This window comes from Botrytis porri (genome assembly GCF_014898465.1).
Source record: "Botrytis porri strain MUCL 3234 chromosome Unknown BPOR_023, whole genome shotgun sequence".
Lineage (NCBI taxonomy): Eukaryota > Fungi > Ascomycota > Leotiomycetes > Helotiales > Sclerotiniaceae > Botrytis > Botrytis porri.
This window is the reverse complement of record NW_024066097.1, coordinates 299,729-313,443: the sequence shown is the minus strand read 5'-3', so window position 1 is coordinate 313,443 and position 13,715 is coordinate 299,729. Positions and strand designations below refer to the sequence as shown.

The 13,715-nt window shown below is 43.2% G+C and overlaps 5 protein-coding genes across 5 annotated transcripts; 3 read left to right on the top strand and 2 right to left on the bottom strand.

Annotated features, from left to right (window-relative positions):
* Window positions 1-42: 42 nt before the first annotated feature.
* On the bottom strand, window positions 43-1,023 carry EAF01_011670 (uncharacterized protein; the record flags this gene model as incomplete). Its single annotated transcript, XM_038919928.1, has 1 exon — window positions 43-1,023. One exon carries the CDS (start codon window positions 1,021-1,023, stop codon window positions 43-45), a length of 981 nt encoding a protein of 326 aa, XP_038764632.1.
* Window positions 1,024-3,291: 2,268 nt separating this feature from the next.
* On the top strand, window positions 3,292-5,988 carry EAF01_011669 (uncharacterized protein; the record flags this gene model as incomplete). Its single annotated transcript, XM_038919927.1, has 3 exons — window positions 3,292-3,837; window positions 3,911-4,297; window positions 4,366-5,988. The coding sequence occupies 3 exons, from the start codon at window positions 3,292-3,294 to the stop codon at window positions 5,986-5,988; spliced, it is 2,556 nt and encodes an 851-aa protein (XP_038764631.1).
* Window positions 5,989-6,824: 836 nt separating this feature from the next.
* On the top strand, window positions 6,825-8,345 carry EAF01_011668 (uncharacterized protein). The gene is made up of 3 exons (XM_038919926.1): window positions 6,825-7,004; window positions 7,066-7,147; window positions 7,215-8,345. Exons 2-3 carry the CDS (start codon window positions 7,109-7,111, stop codon window positions 8,031-8,033), a joined length of 858 nt encoding a protein of 285 aa, XP_038764630.1. The 5' UTR covers window positions 6,825-7,004; window positions 7,066-7,108; the 3' UTR covers window positions 8,034-8,345.
* A 250-nt stretch (window positions 8,346-8,595) lies between these two features.
* EAF01_011667 (uncharacterized protein) lies at window positions 8,596-9,492 on the bottom strand (the record flags this gene model as incomplete). Its single annotated transcript, XM_038919925.1, has 1 exon — window positions 8,596-9,492. The coding sequence occupies one exon, from the start codon at window positions 9,490-9,492 to the stop codon at window positions 8,596-8,598; it is 897 nt and encodes a 298-aa protein (XP_038764629.1).
* A 968-nt stretch (window positions 9,493-10,460) lies between these two features.
* EAF01_011666 (uncharacterized protein) lies at window positions 10,461-13,092 on the top strand (the record flags this gene model as incomplete). The annotated part of the gene is made up of 3 exons (XM_038919924.1): window positions 10,461-10,467; window positions 10,582-11,189; window positions 11,239-13,092. The coding sequence occupies 3 exons, from the start codon at window positions 10,461-10,463 to the stop codon at window positions 13,090-13,092; spliced, it is 2,469 nt and encodes an 822-aa protein (XP_038764628.1).
* Window positions 13,093-13,715: the final 623 nt, after the last annotated feature.

Sequence of the window (13,715 nt, the reverse complement as noted above, 5' to 3'; positions counted from 1 at the left end):
GGCCAAGCACATGCCATGCATATGCATGAGAATGACAATACATTAAGTAAGTCGCTTAGCTTTCATATGTTCATAATGCGGCACGGCATCTCTTACCCAGGTCTCCAAATTCCCCGCAATCTCATCTCCAAACTCTTCTTTCCACTTTGCCACCTCTTCTTCAATAACTAGCCCAGTCGAAGTTTTTCCTTCCAAAATCCCAGAAGAAGCTCGCAATGTAGAACTCATTCTAAGCCAAGCAGACTGAGATTCTCCCCAGTCTTGCTCGGTCGTCTGTACATCCCACGAAAACTGCAATTTCGTAGGATCTGCTCCTATCATTTTTGCATATTTAACCATGATGTCGCGCTTCGTCATAATATCGTCAGCATCCAAGACGATTGGCTCTTCTGTACCATGAGAACAGTACCAATCATACAAATCCCTTGACCATTTCATTGTCATTTGCAATTTTCGAAATTTCCATTCCTTTTTGGCAAATTCTAATCCCTCCACGTCATAACGAGCTCTGAGGAATGAGGGGAGAACTAATGCAGGATGACGAATTAAAAATGTTGGCATCCATCCCTTCAAAAATTCATCTGGTAGAAGCGTGTCATTGCCGATGGAGCGTGTTTGACTGTCAAAAGCTTTCACAGTCCATGCTTCTTCCCCGACCTCTTCATCGTAGATGAAGTTCGTTAGCGCAACAGGATTTATGAGCCAAGCCGCATGTTCTTTTACATAAGCGAATTTTCCTTCTGATTCCGCGGCAATAGTATGATCACGCAAATTTTCGAAGCAGGATTGATGAGCTGCTAGAGATTTCTTTCTATTCTCTTGCGTCCAATCTTTCATATGTGGTGAATCGGCAGCGAAGAGATACTTGCGAGTGTGGTAGGTGTCGAGGAAGAAATATCCGTGTTTGGAATTTTCGGTTGTGTAGATGTTGGGTTGATTTTCGAGATTGAGGATTGTAATCAAGAGATTAGAGGCTGTACGAGGACTACTCAAGAGGAGATGATTGCGACGTTGATTTCCCATGGCTGAAGATTTGATGACTTGTTTTGCATTAGAATTTGAAAACTAGGAGGGCTTTATGGGAGTTGAGATGATATATTCCAAGTTTGATATACACGAGGTAACAGATATCCATAGCATATCACTAACCAGTTAGGCACATTGCATAGCATTGGGTACATCGGGCACATGTCAGATGGATATGAAATACGACGTGCAGCACTAACGAGTCAATCACAACTATGTGGAACCTTTTGAAGATATAAATTTTTGACAGGAAATGTCGAGAATTAGTGTCGAACCGCCAAGCCCTCACTACTCTCCAAATTCAACGTAAAACTTGTGCAGCCACTTGTAAGTTGTAAGCTTCGAAAAAGCTAACACAAGAAAGACCCAAATTCACGGATCTGATGAGAATATCGCCCAGAGATATTTTGGGATATCGAAGGTTGCTTCATTGGATGAGGGCCTTGCCGTTCAACCGCTATTTCAGATGCTCCTCTCTTACATCTTCATGAGTCATGCTGGATGTTTTTTGTACCGGTTTTACAATTTTCAATAGTATGTATGGAAAACAGCAGCTGTTCCGGCTCGTAGTAGGTATGAGTACCCGCCGCCTCCGCTTACTCGGATACAATACTACAAGGGGCTCTCCACGTTTTTCCGTGTATTTAGGAATCTTTGGATACCGTTCCATATATTTAACTATTAGTAAAGCACTAGCATGTACATCAAATTCAAGCCTCTCATCGTGATACTGCCACGCCAAAGACAGACCCACCGGCAAGCTCTCCACTAATTCTTGACCACTTGTCCTAAATCGTCTCCTCTCTTTTTTGAGGTACATGGAGGTTACATCAAAGGCATCTCCGTCCAACAACAAATCAAGGTTCATGCCGAGGTCTCACAAAACACAAGAGAACATGGTTTCTCCCGCTTTTTGTGGTCTCAGGAACCACTCCGTATGGAACATCATGCAGTATTGTATTACCCCAGCTTGCTATTTCTGGAAATATTCGGCATTAATCCAGTTCAAATCGATGGGCGGTTCGTGACAGCGAAAAAGATACTAATGTATCGTCACAGGTGTCAGAGCATAGAACTTGATAAAGACAGCCTCCTTGCATAGTCCGAATTGCTTTAGTAGGAATGTTGTGGAATTAGTGTTGTTCTCTTGATCAGAACCCGATGACTGAAATAAGCAAGAATTGTGACATTACAAAAATCTGTGTGCTTGCAATGTAATATCACAAGCTCAGTTGCATGGTCTTTGGAGATATACCCCCTCTCCGAAACTACTCCTCAGAACTATGCTAAACAAGCAATTCCATGACGTGGCCCTGCTGTCCAAATGCTCAATAATGAGGCGGCCACTGAACGGCTATGCTAAACCATAGAAAGCTGCGCAGATTATAGCATAATGCCGTAGCATTGAAATATTGATCACGGAAGCATAAAGTTCATTGGCTGGTATCTGTCAATGAGATCTGATTCGCACTAATGCAGCCGCCGAAAGGCTTAATTAGTGCAAAGTAGCGCCGAAAAGTCGTCATGGAGGGGACACATCCTTGGATTCTCTGCACGTTAATCATTAGTTGTCACGTCTCGTATCGAATTTCAGGCGGAGTCAGAAAGGGAACATGAAAAGAAAAGATCGTAAAGACTGTAATGAGTGTAATGGAGTTGGCGTATTTTCTTCCTTCATCGCATAGGGAAGAATCCAAGATATCTTGATTTGTGCTCTTGTATCTCATGTTATTGTCATGCCTTTAGCTTCGAGGAGAGTGAACAGTGATGTAAATCCTTCAGATGATACTTCAAGTCTATTTGCATCACGACCGCGGGAGATATTGTTGCCGTGATTTCCATCGCCAAATGGCCGTCAGCAGTCTAATCGCGATCATTCCGCGTGATAATAACGTGATATGTGAGATCAGAGATAGGAACTCAAGGGTACTGCCATACAATCTCTTCGATTTGTTGGGCGACGGGCATTGGTATGTTGTCGGCGTGCCTCACATGGCATTTATGTATGTTGCTATGACCTAGCCACGGTCATGGCGCGTAATGATTGCCCTAGCGGTATCTCTGCTTACCTACATTGAGCTTCTCCGTTCCTGATGAAATATAACTTATGGTCCGATCAATGTTCAAAACAAAATCCTTCATCCTATATTTCGTAGAGACTGGACATGAATTTCAAAAAAGGCGCAATAAATCACTAATATGATTGCAGAGGCCACACTAAGACCCTAGAACTGTAGATATTTGGGGTCTCATGCAGTCACGGATATGGCCGCCTCAGCTCTAACTTCTGACAAGACAACAACTACATCAGTAAAGCTGCGTAGCTATGTAATATGCCGAAGTCGAAAAGTTCGTTGTGATAAGTTGGCGCCGTGTTCTAATTGCCGAAGAGCAAATATTCCATGCGTACTTCCCTCAACTGATCGACCTCCTCGATGGGCTCGTCGGCTCGAGCGTGCTGGTAACTCGGCAGCAGAGCCAAAAGGTGCAAAACCTAGACAAGAAGTCAGTTCCAAGGGAGATCCGATTATTGAGAGACTTCATAATCTTGAAAATTTAGTGAAGGAACTCAGACGCCAATTGGAGCACGCCAATGCTACAACAGGACATCTCAATGGTGATGGGTTGCCCGGGCTTGGTGATTCTGATAGTTTACATCTTGGTCTAAATCATGATCTAAACAGCTTCAAAGATAACGTCTCTGTTGAACATACTTCTCTCGTCCAGAAGAAATTCGGTAGGCTAGTCCTAAAGGATGTCAACCGGAGTCGTTACATAATTAGTGGTTTCTGGGCCCGAATGAATGATGAGGTAGGTTTGTTAAAGCTCCCTCATTATGTACGCCATATACATTGATGAATTACTATCATTGACGCCGGAGTAGATTGAGGGATTACAAATGGAGACTCGAGGTGCTATAGACGCTGGTTCTGATATATCTTCTAACGATGAGGATGTACCCGAGAGGACGGTGTCCACATTGGAGCACGAGCGAACACCATCGGAGCGGCATGGTTTCTTATTCAAGCACAATCTAAATCTCTCTGATTCCGACCTTTCTAAGTTGCGTCCATTGCCGTCACAGATACCTTTTCTGCTAGATGTATATTGTGAAAACATCCATGTATTCATGCGAATTGTAGACATTACAGTCATCAACGACATGATCCGTGACTTACGTGGGAATAAGGATAAGAAGCTTACGCCAGCAAATGAAGCTCTAATGTTTTCCATCTATTATGCTACAGTAACCTCGATGGAAGAAGATGAGGTAAGCGTCCCCTAATCCAAGGAAGCTTTGTCTCAATTATTTTGCTCACAATAATCTCTTACTCCTAGATCATAAGCAACTTCGGTTGCACAAAGTCGGAGTTGAGTTTCAAATATCGACTGGGTTTGGAAATTTCGCTTGCAGAAGCTAATTTTCTTAGTGAGCCTGATATAACCCTGGTCAAAGCCCTGCTCATCTTTCTGTTTCTGGTTCGGCGTCACGAGAGTCCTAGTTTCGTCTGGATGATGACTGGTCTGGTTATAAGGATGGCTCAAGCTCTAGGTCTTCACCGGGATGGCTCTCACTTTCCTAACCTTACTCCCTATGAGGTTGAAACTCGTAGGAGAGTATGGTGGACGGTGTGCTTGCTAGATTTTCGAGCATCCGAGGACCAAGGTACGGAATTGAGTACCACTGGTAATAGCGTCGACACAAAGTTTCCGCTCAATATTAATGATGCCGATCTCAATTCTCATACAAAGGATATGCCACCAGCGCGTTCATGTGTAACCGATATGACCCTTACGGTTGTTTCGGCCGAAATGTGTGATGTTATGAGAACGTTGATGGCTTCAAGTATCGGAGAAAGTCCGTCAAGTCCGGAAATTCAAAGCCAATTGTTACATGAACTTTACGGGACAGTCGACAAGCACTTCCTTCAGTTGAACATGGGGAGTAATTCCATTGCATCCTGGTGTCTATCAACTTTAACACGCATGGTTGTGTCCAAAATGTATCTTATTCTTAACCTCCCAGTACTCTTCTCCTCTCCCAGCGAAAACCACTCGGAGAAGGTTCGAACCAAACTTCTAATATCTGCTATTGAGGTAGCCGAGTATAATCATGCCCTTAACTCAGAGAAGGATTGTCAACATTGGAATTGGCTTTTTCAGACTTGTACGCATTGGCACGCAATCGTATACCTCTTGATAGAAACCTCTCGACGTCAATGGTCTGCCATTATCGAACGAGCTTGGGTCGCTCTCCATAGCAAATGGTTAATTCCTCGGCAATTAACTAACACCTCGGAAAGAGACGAGAACTCGCGCATCTGGGTCCCGCTACGGAAACTGATGGCTAAGACGCGTAAACATCGTGTAGCTGAGCTACAACGTCTGCGAGAGAATCCATGGTCAGTAATTGAACTAGAGAGAGAAGGTGAAAATATACCGCTTCCGGCCAGTCCAGTATCATCTTACGATGGAAAGTCCGATAATTCCTTTCGCGAGCGCTGGCGTAAACTGGTTGCAATCCCTCTAGAACTCGAGGATCAAAGACGGCATGCTGGGATGTACATCCCAGAATCAACTGCTAGCAACCCACCCCCAACCCAGCGGAGCCTTGATCCCAAATCAGTGTATAAACATAGCGACTTATACTCAAATCCAGACATTGATCATAACAACTTTTCCGGGCAAGAATCATCAAATATGAATGACCAGCCAGTGTGTCCTCAAATTCAAACAGGACTAGAACAACCTTCTTACCTATCACTTGAAGCCGTTGATGACGTCCCAAATGGCTGGTATGATCAAAGTCCAAATTTAAATCTAAAGAATATGTCACCTCCATGGAGCGACATTACCTCAGCCGGTATGTTTGCAGATATAGATGTGAACATGAATCTCGACATGGACGTAAATTGGTATGAATGGATTGAATCGGCTCAAGTCATGGATCTCCCACTTTAAGACAAAATGAAGTGCTACTCTATCCTATAAGTTTATATCGGCTCTGAGGATCCGGTACAAAGTCGCTTTATAACCTTCTTCAAAGATTCTTAATTAGATCATTGAATTGGTCAGGCGTTATATGTAATATGTTGGAAAGATATGTTATGTGCACTAGCGCAACGTATATATATCACTTCCACTTCGTAGTTAGATTCAAGCTTTACACAATTTAAGTTTCAATCTACATAGTCAATAATCCATGCATGCATGCCACTGGCCTGGATCCTCTATTGTGAATAGAATATATGTATTACTTGAATGTTCCACTCGGACTTTATCCAATCATCTCCTCCAACGCCGATCTCCATCACCATGATGTTTGTGACAAGAAAACATACCAGCCCAGCCTTACCCTTCACTCGACTCAAAATCTCAAATTCTAGCTCGCGCTTTTCTCGGCCCCAAACACGCTCGCCAACGAATCAATCTTCCATCCACCACCCACCACCATTTCCACAATCTATCCAGTCTCTCAAAAACAAAAATAAGCACTTTTCCCTATCCATCTCTCTACCCATCCCTCTACCCATGCCATCCAATCCCCAAACTCACAAGGTTTTTTATCCTTCACGCCACGCTTACTCTCCCAGCACGCCAAGATCACGTGTCTTCTCGCCAACCGAGTCGAGTGTGGGGGGACTGTCTCGCTCGCTGTCTGTGCGAGGTAGACGAGCGAGCCAAAAAGCGCGAGAAAATGCCGAGTAAGTGTCGAGGAATGAACGAAATGATGTATCAGATATGGGATTTGCGGGATGGGGATTTCCTATAAAGATGCTGTTGTCGCTGTGGTTTGGGGATGGGGGAATATTAGTTTGATTGATTATAGTTTTTTGTTTACTACTTATGCACTTATATACTTATCTACTTATTTTTGAGTTGGATATATCATATTCGAGGTAAATCGTACTTATATCTACATCTACAATCCAACTTCCTCCCGGTTTCGGTTTCGTTTCTTTGAGATAAAGATTGAGGTCTGCCAGTCTAAGCGATTACCCCTTTGAGCTACGGTATTCTAAATCTCAACTCCACAAGTTGTGTATTGTATTTATCGCGAGATACAAACCTCACTATCAAAATGTCTACAACGGATAAACCATGCAATGAATGCATCAAGGTACATTAAAACTCCCTCTCATCTCATCTCATCTCATCCCTCCAAAACCCAAGCTAATCCTCCCAAGGGAACCATCCACGCCGGCCTCCCTACCGGGGACTACCAAATCATGCACGGTCTACGTACCTACATCGTCGGCAACCCATCCACCACCCGCGCAACAATCATACTCTACACCGATATATTCGGACACCTCCTCCCCAACAATCTTCTTCTCGCCGACGCCTTTGCCGCCTCTGGAGAACATCTCGTGTACGTGCCTGATTTTTTCGAAGGGGATCCCGTTGCGCTTAAAGTAGCCGATCTGTTGATTCCCGTGGATGCGAGTAAACAGGGGACTTTGGGGAAATATACGGGGATCTTAGCTAGTGCGCTAAGTTTTCTGATGTGGATGGGAAGACATAAGGAAGCGAGGTGTAGCGCGGTTTGTAATGGATTCTTGGAGAAGTTGAGGGTGGAGACGAAGGGGGAGAGGAAGATTGGGATGGTGGGGTATTGTTGGGGAGGTCGATATGCTATTCGTGCTGGGTTGGAATCGAATATGGTTTTGATTGATGGGGTTAAGAAATCATTGGTTGATGCGGTAGTTGCGTTGCATCCGAGTAACTTGGTATTTCCCAGAGATGTGGAGGGATTGGTTGTACCGATCAGTTATGGATGGGGAGAAAACGATGTAGCGGTTTCGATTAAGTCGAAAGGGATTATTGAGGAGAGTCATCAGAAGGAGAGGGAGAAGGGGAGGAAAGTACCGGAAATGGAACATAGGGCTTATAAACCTGGAAGACATGGGTTTGCGGTTAGAGGAAATCCAGACGATCCACTGGAAAGAGCTTGTCTGGAGGATTCAATGAAGCAAGGTTTGGAGTGGATGGGGAAGTGGCTTTGATTTGAATTGAGAAATGTTTAGGGTTTTGGGAATTGTTTCTTGGAGGATCGCCAGTTAATTTGCTATGTGATTGCCTTTCTGCAACTTGTTTGCTCTTATAATTGTGATCAGTAGTCATATGCAATAACAATCGGGTTCATAAATACAAAATCTTCGCTTTCTCATGAGCACAATTGGAGTGAGCAGGTAGATGAACAGGCAGTCGGATCCATGTATGCTCGATTATAAACAATGGACTCATCGATGAATATGCGCTGAAAGTATAAGAGTACAGCAAAGTGTTTCCTAGAAAACATCTCAGATGATAATCGTGAGACAATGAGCATTTGATCTTAGCCTTAGCACTTGCTAAACATAAACCACATTTATGCATAATAATAATCCCACTTCATTTCTGTTTATCAATAGGACTAGGTATGTCCAGAATACAATTGAACGTATTCAATTGTACATCCTCATAGCCAAGGAGCAGATATTATGCTTTATTAAATAGGTTATAATCACGCAATATCAAATATCGTTATTGCCAGCATCCGTGTTGGTACAAATCCAGAATTGATAATCATCTTAATCTGAATCCATCCCAATCATCCTCATCGTCATCATCGTCGTCGTCGTCGTCTTCCAATACAACATTGGGCGCAGATTCATCTGTTGGTATTGGTACTGTTGCGATCGCTTCCTTTTCTTTCGATCTCAAAGCTTCTCGTTTCTCTCTGAGCCGCTTCACTCTTTGTTCTAGGCCTTCCATTTCCTCAAATTCTTCTTGTAACTTTCTACTCGCATCCTCTTTATCTCCCTCTACCTCAGCTTCAAGCTTCTCCTTTCTCCGCGCCTTCTCTTCTTCGGCTTTTCGAGCTTCCACTTCCGCCGTAGTCACTGCAGGTGCAAATATGACAGCCTCTGATTCGACTTCTGTTGGAACATCCGCAGCGGCAATATCTGCTTCGAATGCAGCCCATTCGTCTTCATTCACATTAGTTTGTTTATTTGGGGGCGGTGATTTGGTTGGTTTCGCTGGCGTTGCAGGACGAGAAGGAATTTGTAACTCATGAGGTATCACGGATTTTGAAGGTGATTCGGATCTTTCTTTTGACGAGTCCTCTGCTGGAACAAAAAACCCCTCCAATGCAGTAGGTGTAGCTTTACTGCGCTTCTTCAAGGTACCATAGTTTATATCCATATCCTCATCCTCATCGTCCAATTTCCTCTTTTTACTGGTTCCCTCGTTGCTGTTTGTGTCCGCTGTCGCATTACGCTGCCGTTCTGCTTCTTGTTGTTTGGAGAGTCGTAGAATGTGTCCTGGTGATCGTAAATGTCCTTCCCATAACGATTCACTCTTCATTTGTAAATGACAGACGAGGCACATCAAATTACCAGCAGTTGAGTAACCAGCATGTTTATGTTGTATGCGACGAGCAACTCGCTCGTTCTTGAGAAGTGAACGAACATCTGCCATGATTATTATGATGATTTTGGTAGGAATTGCTGAATCATATGAGGAATAATTGGTGATATTTGAGAGGAGAGAGGTTTGTTATGTACTGATTTTGTATTCGAGGTTGAATATTCTTGTATTGTTTTGTAATCGAGAGGTGAGGAGGATTTGTCGAGGCTGAAGCTCCTTGAGATTTTCACATGAGCACTGCTCTGCTCTTCAAGGTTTCAAAGGTCAAAGCTGGAGCTCTCTGGTGCCAAGGCGCTAACTCCTAATCAGCTTGAAGTTATCTTGATATCTAATCATGAGCCTTGAAATCGGAACTTGTAACATCCGATATCACATGACTATATCCCCGCACCTTGGAAAAATCTTGTAATTTCTCAGCCAGCCTTGCCTCTTTGCCTCACCAATGAAGGAAAATCAATCAATCTCCGCCTTCCTTCTTCTCTATCTCGAAATTTCGGAAACATAACCAGAATACGACAAAACGAAACGAAACGTTCAAATAGCAATCAACAGGCTTTTGTTGCCCATCAACTCTCGAAACACCTTGCCGCATTGTCTCGAATACCTTCATCGTCTCACTGCAATCAACAATTATTGACTCTCTTACGGTTTTTAAAGCTATTTTGCGCATTCAATTTACGCGGTCAATTGATTTGAAGCTTGTCCGTACCAACCGGCTATCAACAATACCCAGAAGAAGAAAAAAAAAATCAAAATCGCGACTTCATCTGATTGTATTTGGGGAAGGATCATAAAGAGAAGCTTCCCATAACCTGTTGATAGCTTCTTATTTCTTTTCTACATATTACCCCTTCTTCAACAAACCCATAGCTTGTTCGTAGAGCCAGTGATCGCGTGAAATCAATTCATCAACGCGTACTTTGAAATTCAGCTCCAGGGCGTATATTCATCCCTTGTAATCGTCGAATTCGCGTCCACAAGAATTTTGAACCTTTGTATCATTGATAATATCCTTTATTATGGCCGGTAAGTAATAGTTACCTCTTCGCAGGTCAGCCCACTTGCTTTGCGCAAGGAATTGGCAAAATGCTTCCCCTCAAGTACCATCACACGAGCAAATAACTAACAGGGATTCTACAGACGTTAGGAAGTCGTCGCGAGCGACAAAAGGTCAACACCCGAAAGCTCATGAGCTTGATCAACCTATCGAAACAAAAAAGAAAGGAAAGAAAGGTGGAAAAAAGACAGCGATTCAAGAAGAAGAAGAAGGAGAAGTTGAGGTTATACGCTGTGTTTGTGGCGTTACTTCGACTACGGATGATGATGAAGCTGCTTGGATCGCTTGCGACATTTGCGCCGTCTGGCAACATAATGTTTGCGTAGGTGTAAGTCCATATGAGGAAGATACACCAGACAAATACACTTGCGAACAATGTGCGCCAGAAGCTCACAAAGAACTCTTGGAGGGAATTGCTAGAGGTGAACAACCTTGGATCGCAAGGCAAGAGAAGCATGAAGAGGAAAAGGCAGAGCAAGAGAGACAAGATGCTGAGGAAGCGGCAAGGAAGAAGGGCAAGAAAGGGAAGAAGAGAACAAGTGACCAAAAGCGCGATGTAACTCCTGCGAATGGAAAGATACAGTCCCCTTCAGTTCCGGCCAAAAAAGAAACACAGAAAGACTCGCCTGCAAAGGCATCCAGTCAAAAACGCAAGACAAGAGATGAATCCCAAGATAAAGAAGCTGTTAAAGTAAGTCATTGGTTTCACTGCGGAATGGATCATGCTGACCGTATTTTAGGAATCTTCAACTAAAGTCCGCAAGACGTTGTCTCGTCCTACACCTAGAGCTTCTCCGCCATCAGACTTGCCTAGCAAAATCTCTGAACTCGAAGCAGAGCAACAAGGCCAGGTTACCTTGATCAAAAAAGGGTTACTTCAAGCCATTCCACATGCTATTGAAGAGCGTTATTATACCTTACGACCCGATGATACCATTGATGCAAAGGCAGAACGACTTGCTATTCAAATCGAAGCAGCCGTTCGTAGCACACACCCAAACAAGTCAGCCTCCATCAAACAGATCCGTTCGATATTTCTTAATTTAAAACAAAATCAAGAATTATGTAATGGTTTGTTGTCGCAATCATTATCACCTCAGGCCTTGGCGGTGATGACAACTGATGATATGGCAAGTAAGGAGTTGAAACGTGAAACAGCACTCATGAAAGCAAGAGCCGATAAACAATCTATAATGATCACAGATGATGGTCCACGAATTCGAAGAACTCACAAAGGTGAGGAAATAATCGAAGATGACACCAATCCTAATGAATATCCTGATATTCCAATGTCTGCAGCACGTCGACGAGAAATGTTAGATCCGAATGCTGGTATGGGTGATAGGTCTAGGTCACACTCACCCGAAAACGAGGTTGAAGTACCAGAAATTCCTGAAGACTACCCGTCACTTGACAAAGTTCGCACTTCATCAACCCCAAAAACACCTCTGAATATCGATACCAAACAACCAGCTTTGAGAAAGGGCTCAACGCAAAGTTCCGCAACAGGAAATTTTGATATCAACAAGGTCTTTTCGAGTGTTCAATCGCCTCATCCTTCTACCAATAAACAACGCAATGCCGAACATTACAGAAGGGCATCGAACGCACCGCCTTTAAATGGACCTGGAGATGATCCTGATGTTGACAAAATGCTTCAAGATGATAATGAATCCCCGCCATATTCTCCAGTTGAAGACCCTTCAGATCCAGACATTGTTTGGAAAGGTACAATGAGCATGGATTCGGTAGCAAAGTTCTCGGCATATGCCAAACAAGTTGCTGGTCCAGATTTGAGTCGCAATCGTATGCAAACTCCATGGTCTGAACTTCTTCATAGGGATTTAAAGGTCCATGGTAGAATTGATGCAGATAAAGCCAATGAATATTTATGTGGTCTTCGATATAGTCCACCATCTGATGTAATTGTCATCAACATAACACCAACTTCTGGATCATCGGATTTTCTTGACTTGTATAATTACTTTCATGACAAGAAACGTTATGGAGTACTTACCAACAAGGGTCCGGGAAATGTACGAGACACATATTTAGTACCAGTCCCTCCTGGACCTGGGAATATCCCAGACTTTGTTGTCAATCTTGCAGAACACAATCTACCAGAAGATAGACCAGAACCTTCAATACTAGTAACCTTAGTTGTACGAAATGGATGGGAACAACCTTCACGGATCCAATCATTTGATGGTTCAATTGATCCTCACAGTCCTCTTACTACGGGTGGTATTGCTCAACGCCAAATGTCAATCAGTCATCCGGGTCCAGGTATGTCTCCTAGTCCTGTTACTCCCCAATGTTCTTTCCAGCCATCTTTTGTTGGAAAACCTGAGGAAAGACATCAACAGAATTTGGAAGAGCAAAGACGAATTGCTCAAGCGGAAGGTGAAGCTGTTGCCTTGAGAATACTAGGTGACTATGCGAGGGCTCCGACAGTTGGTTTCTTAATGCCACAGGCTTATCAAATGAGAGATCTGGAATGGCAGGCTATTAGAAGCATTTTGGAAAGAGATGAGAAGGCACAAAATGATTTAAAACATCTAAGTGAGGTTTTGGCGAGGACGGGTCCAGCGTGATTTTATTACGATGACGAGGACATGGAAACTGATTTACTGAATCGAACTTTGGGGATAGAAAGGACGATAGTCAGGAAGTGGCTGGATGGGTTTAATTGGCGTTCTTGGCGATATAAAATGAGGAATCATGGGAGTTATCTATCTCCGTCTTCTTCTACATGTATATCTTTTTCTTACATTCATTTTCTTTCTCATTCAATTCTTGGCTAAAAAGTACAACTAAAGTACGTATGGTAGATGGGAATGCAATGACGAGTTTTATTTTTTTTCAAGGATATGCTATGTGCACTCACTATGTTTGTATTGTGGTTTGATTTGGCGATAGTCATGCATGTAGATGATGTTATTGTGATCTCGTTTCCCTTTCTTTCCCTCGGGCCTCTGTTCATCGTATCAAGCGAAAAGATGGAAGAGATTGTATTGTGTTGTTTAGGGATATCTATTGAGCACTCTTTTCTCGAAAAACTAGCATATGTTGTGCATGTTAAGTCTCAGTTCGGTGATTAGGCCTAGTAATTTGGTTAATATGTATGTGATGCTTTGAAGTGGGATGGAATCGGGCGGTGGTTAGTACCGGCGGTTGTTTCACTTGTTCACTTGTTCATATGTACCTGGCTATGTAT

Bases quoted from the DNA above. Each gene is read 5' to 3' on its own strand.
- EAF01_011668 (XM_038919926.1), top strand. From the start codon at position 7,109: ATGTCTACAACGGATAAACCATGCAATGAATGCATCAAG. The intron at 7,148-7,214 runs GTACATTAAAAC...AATCCTCCCAAG, and splicing joins CATGCAATGAATGCATCAAG to GGAACCATCCACGCCGGCCT.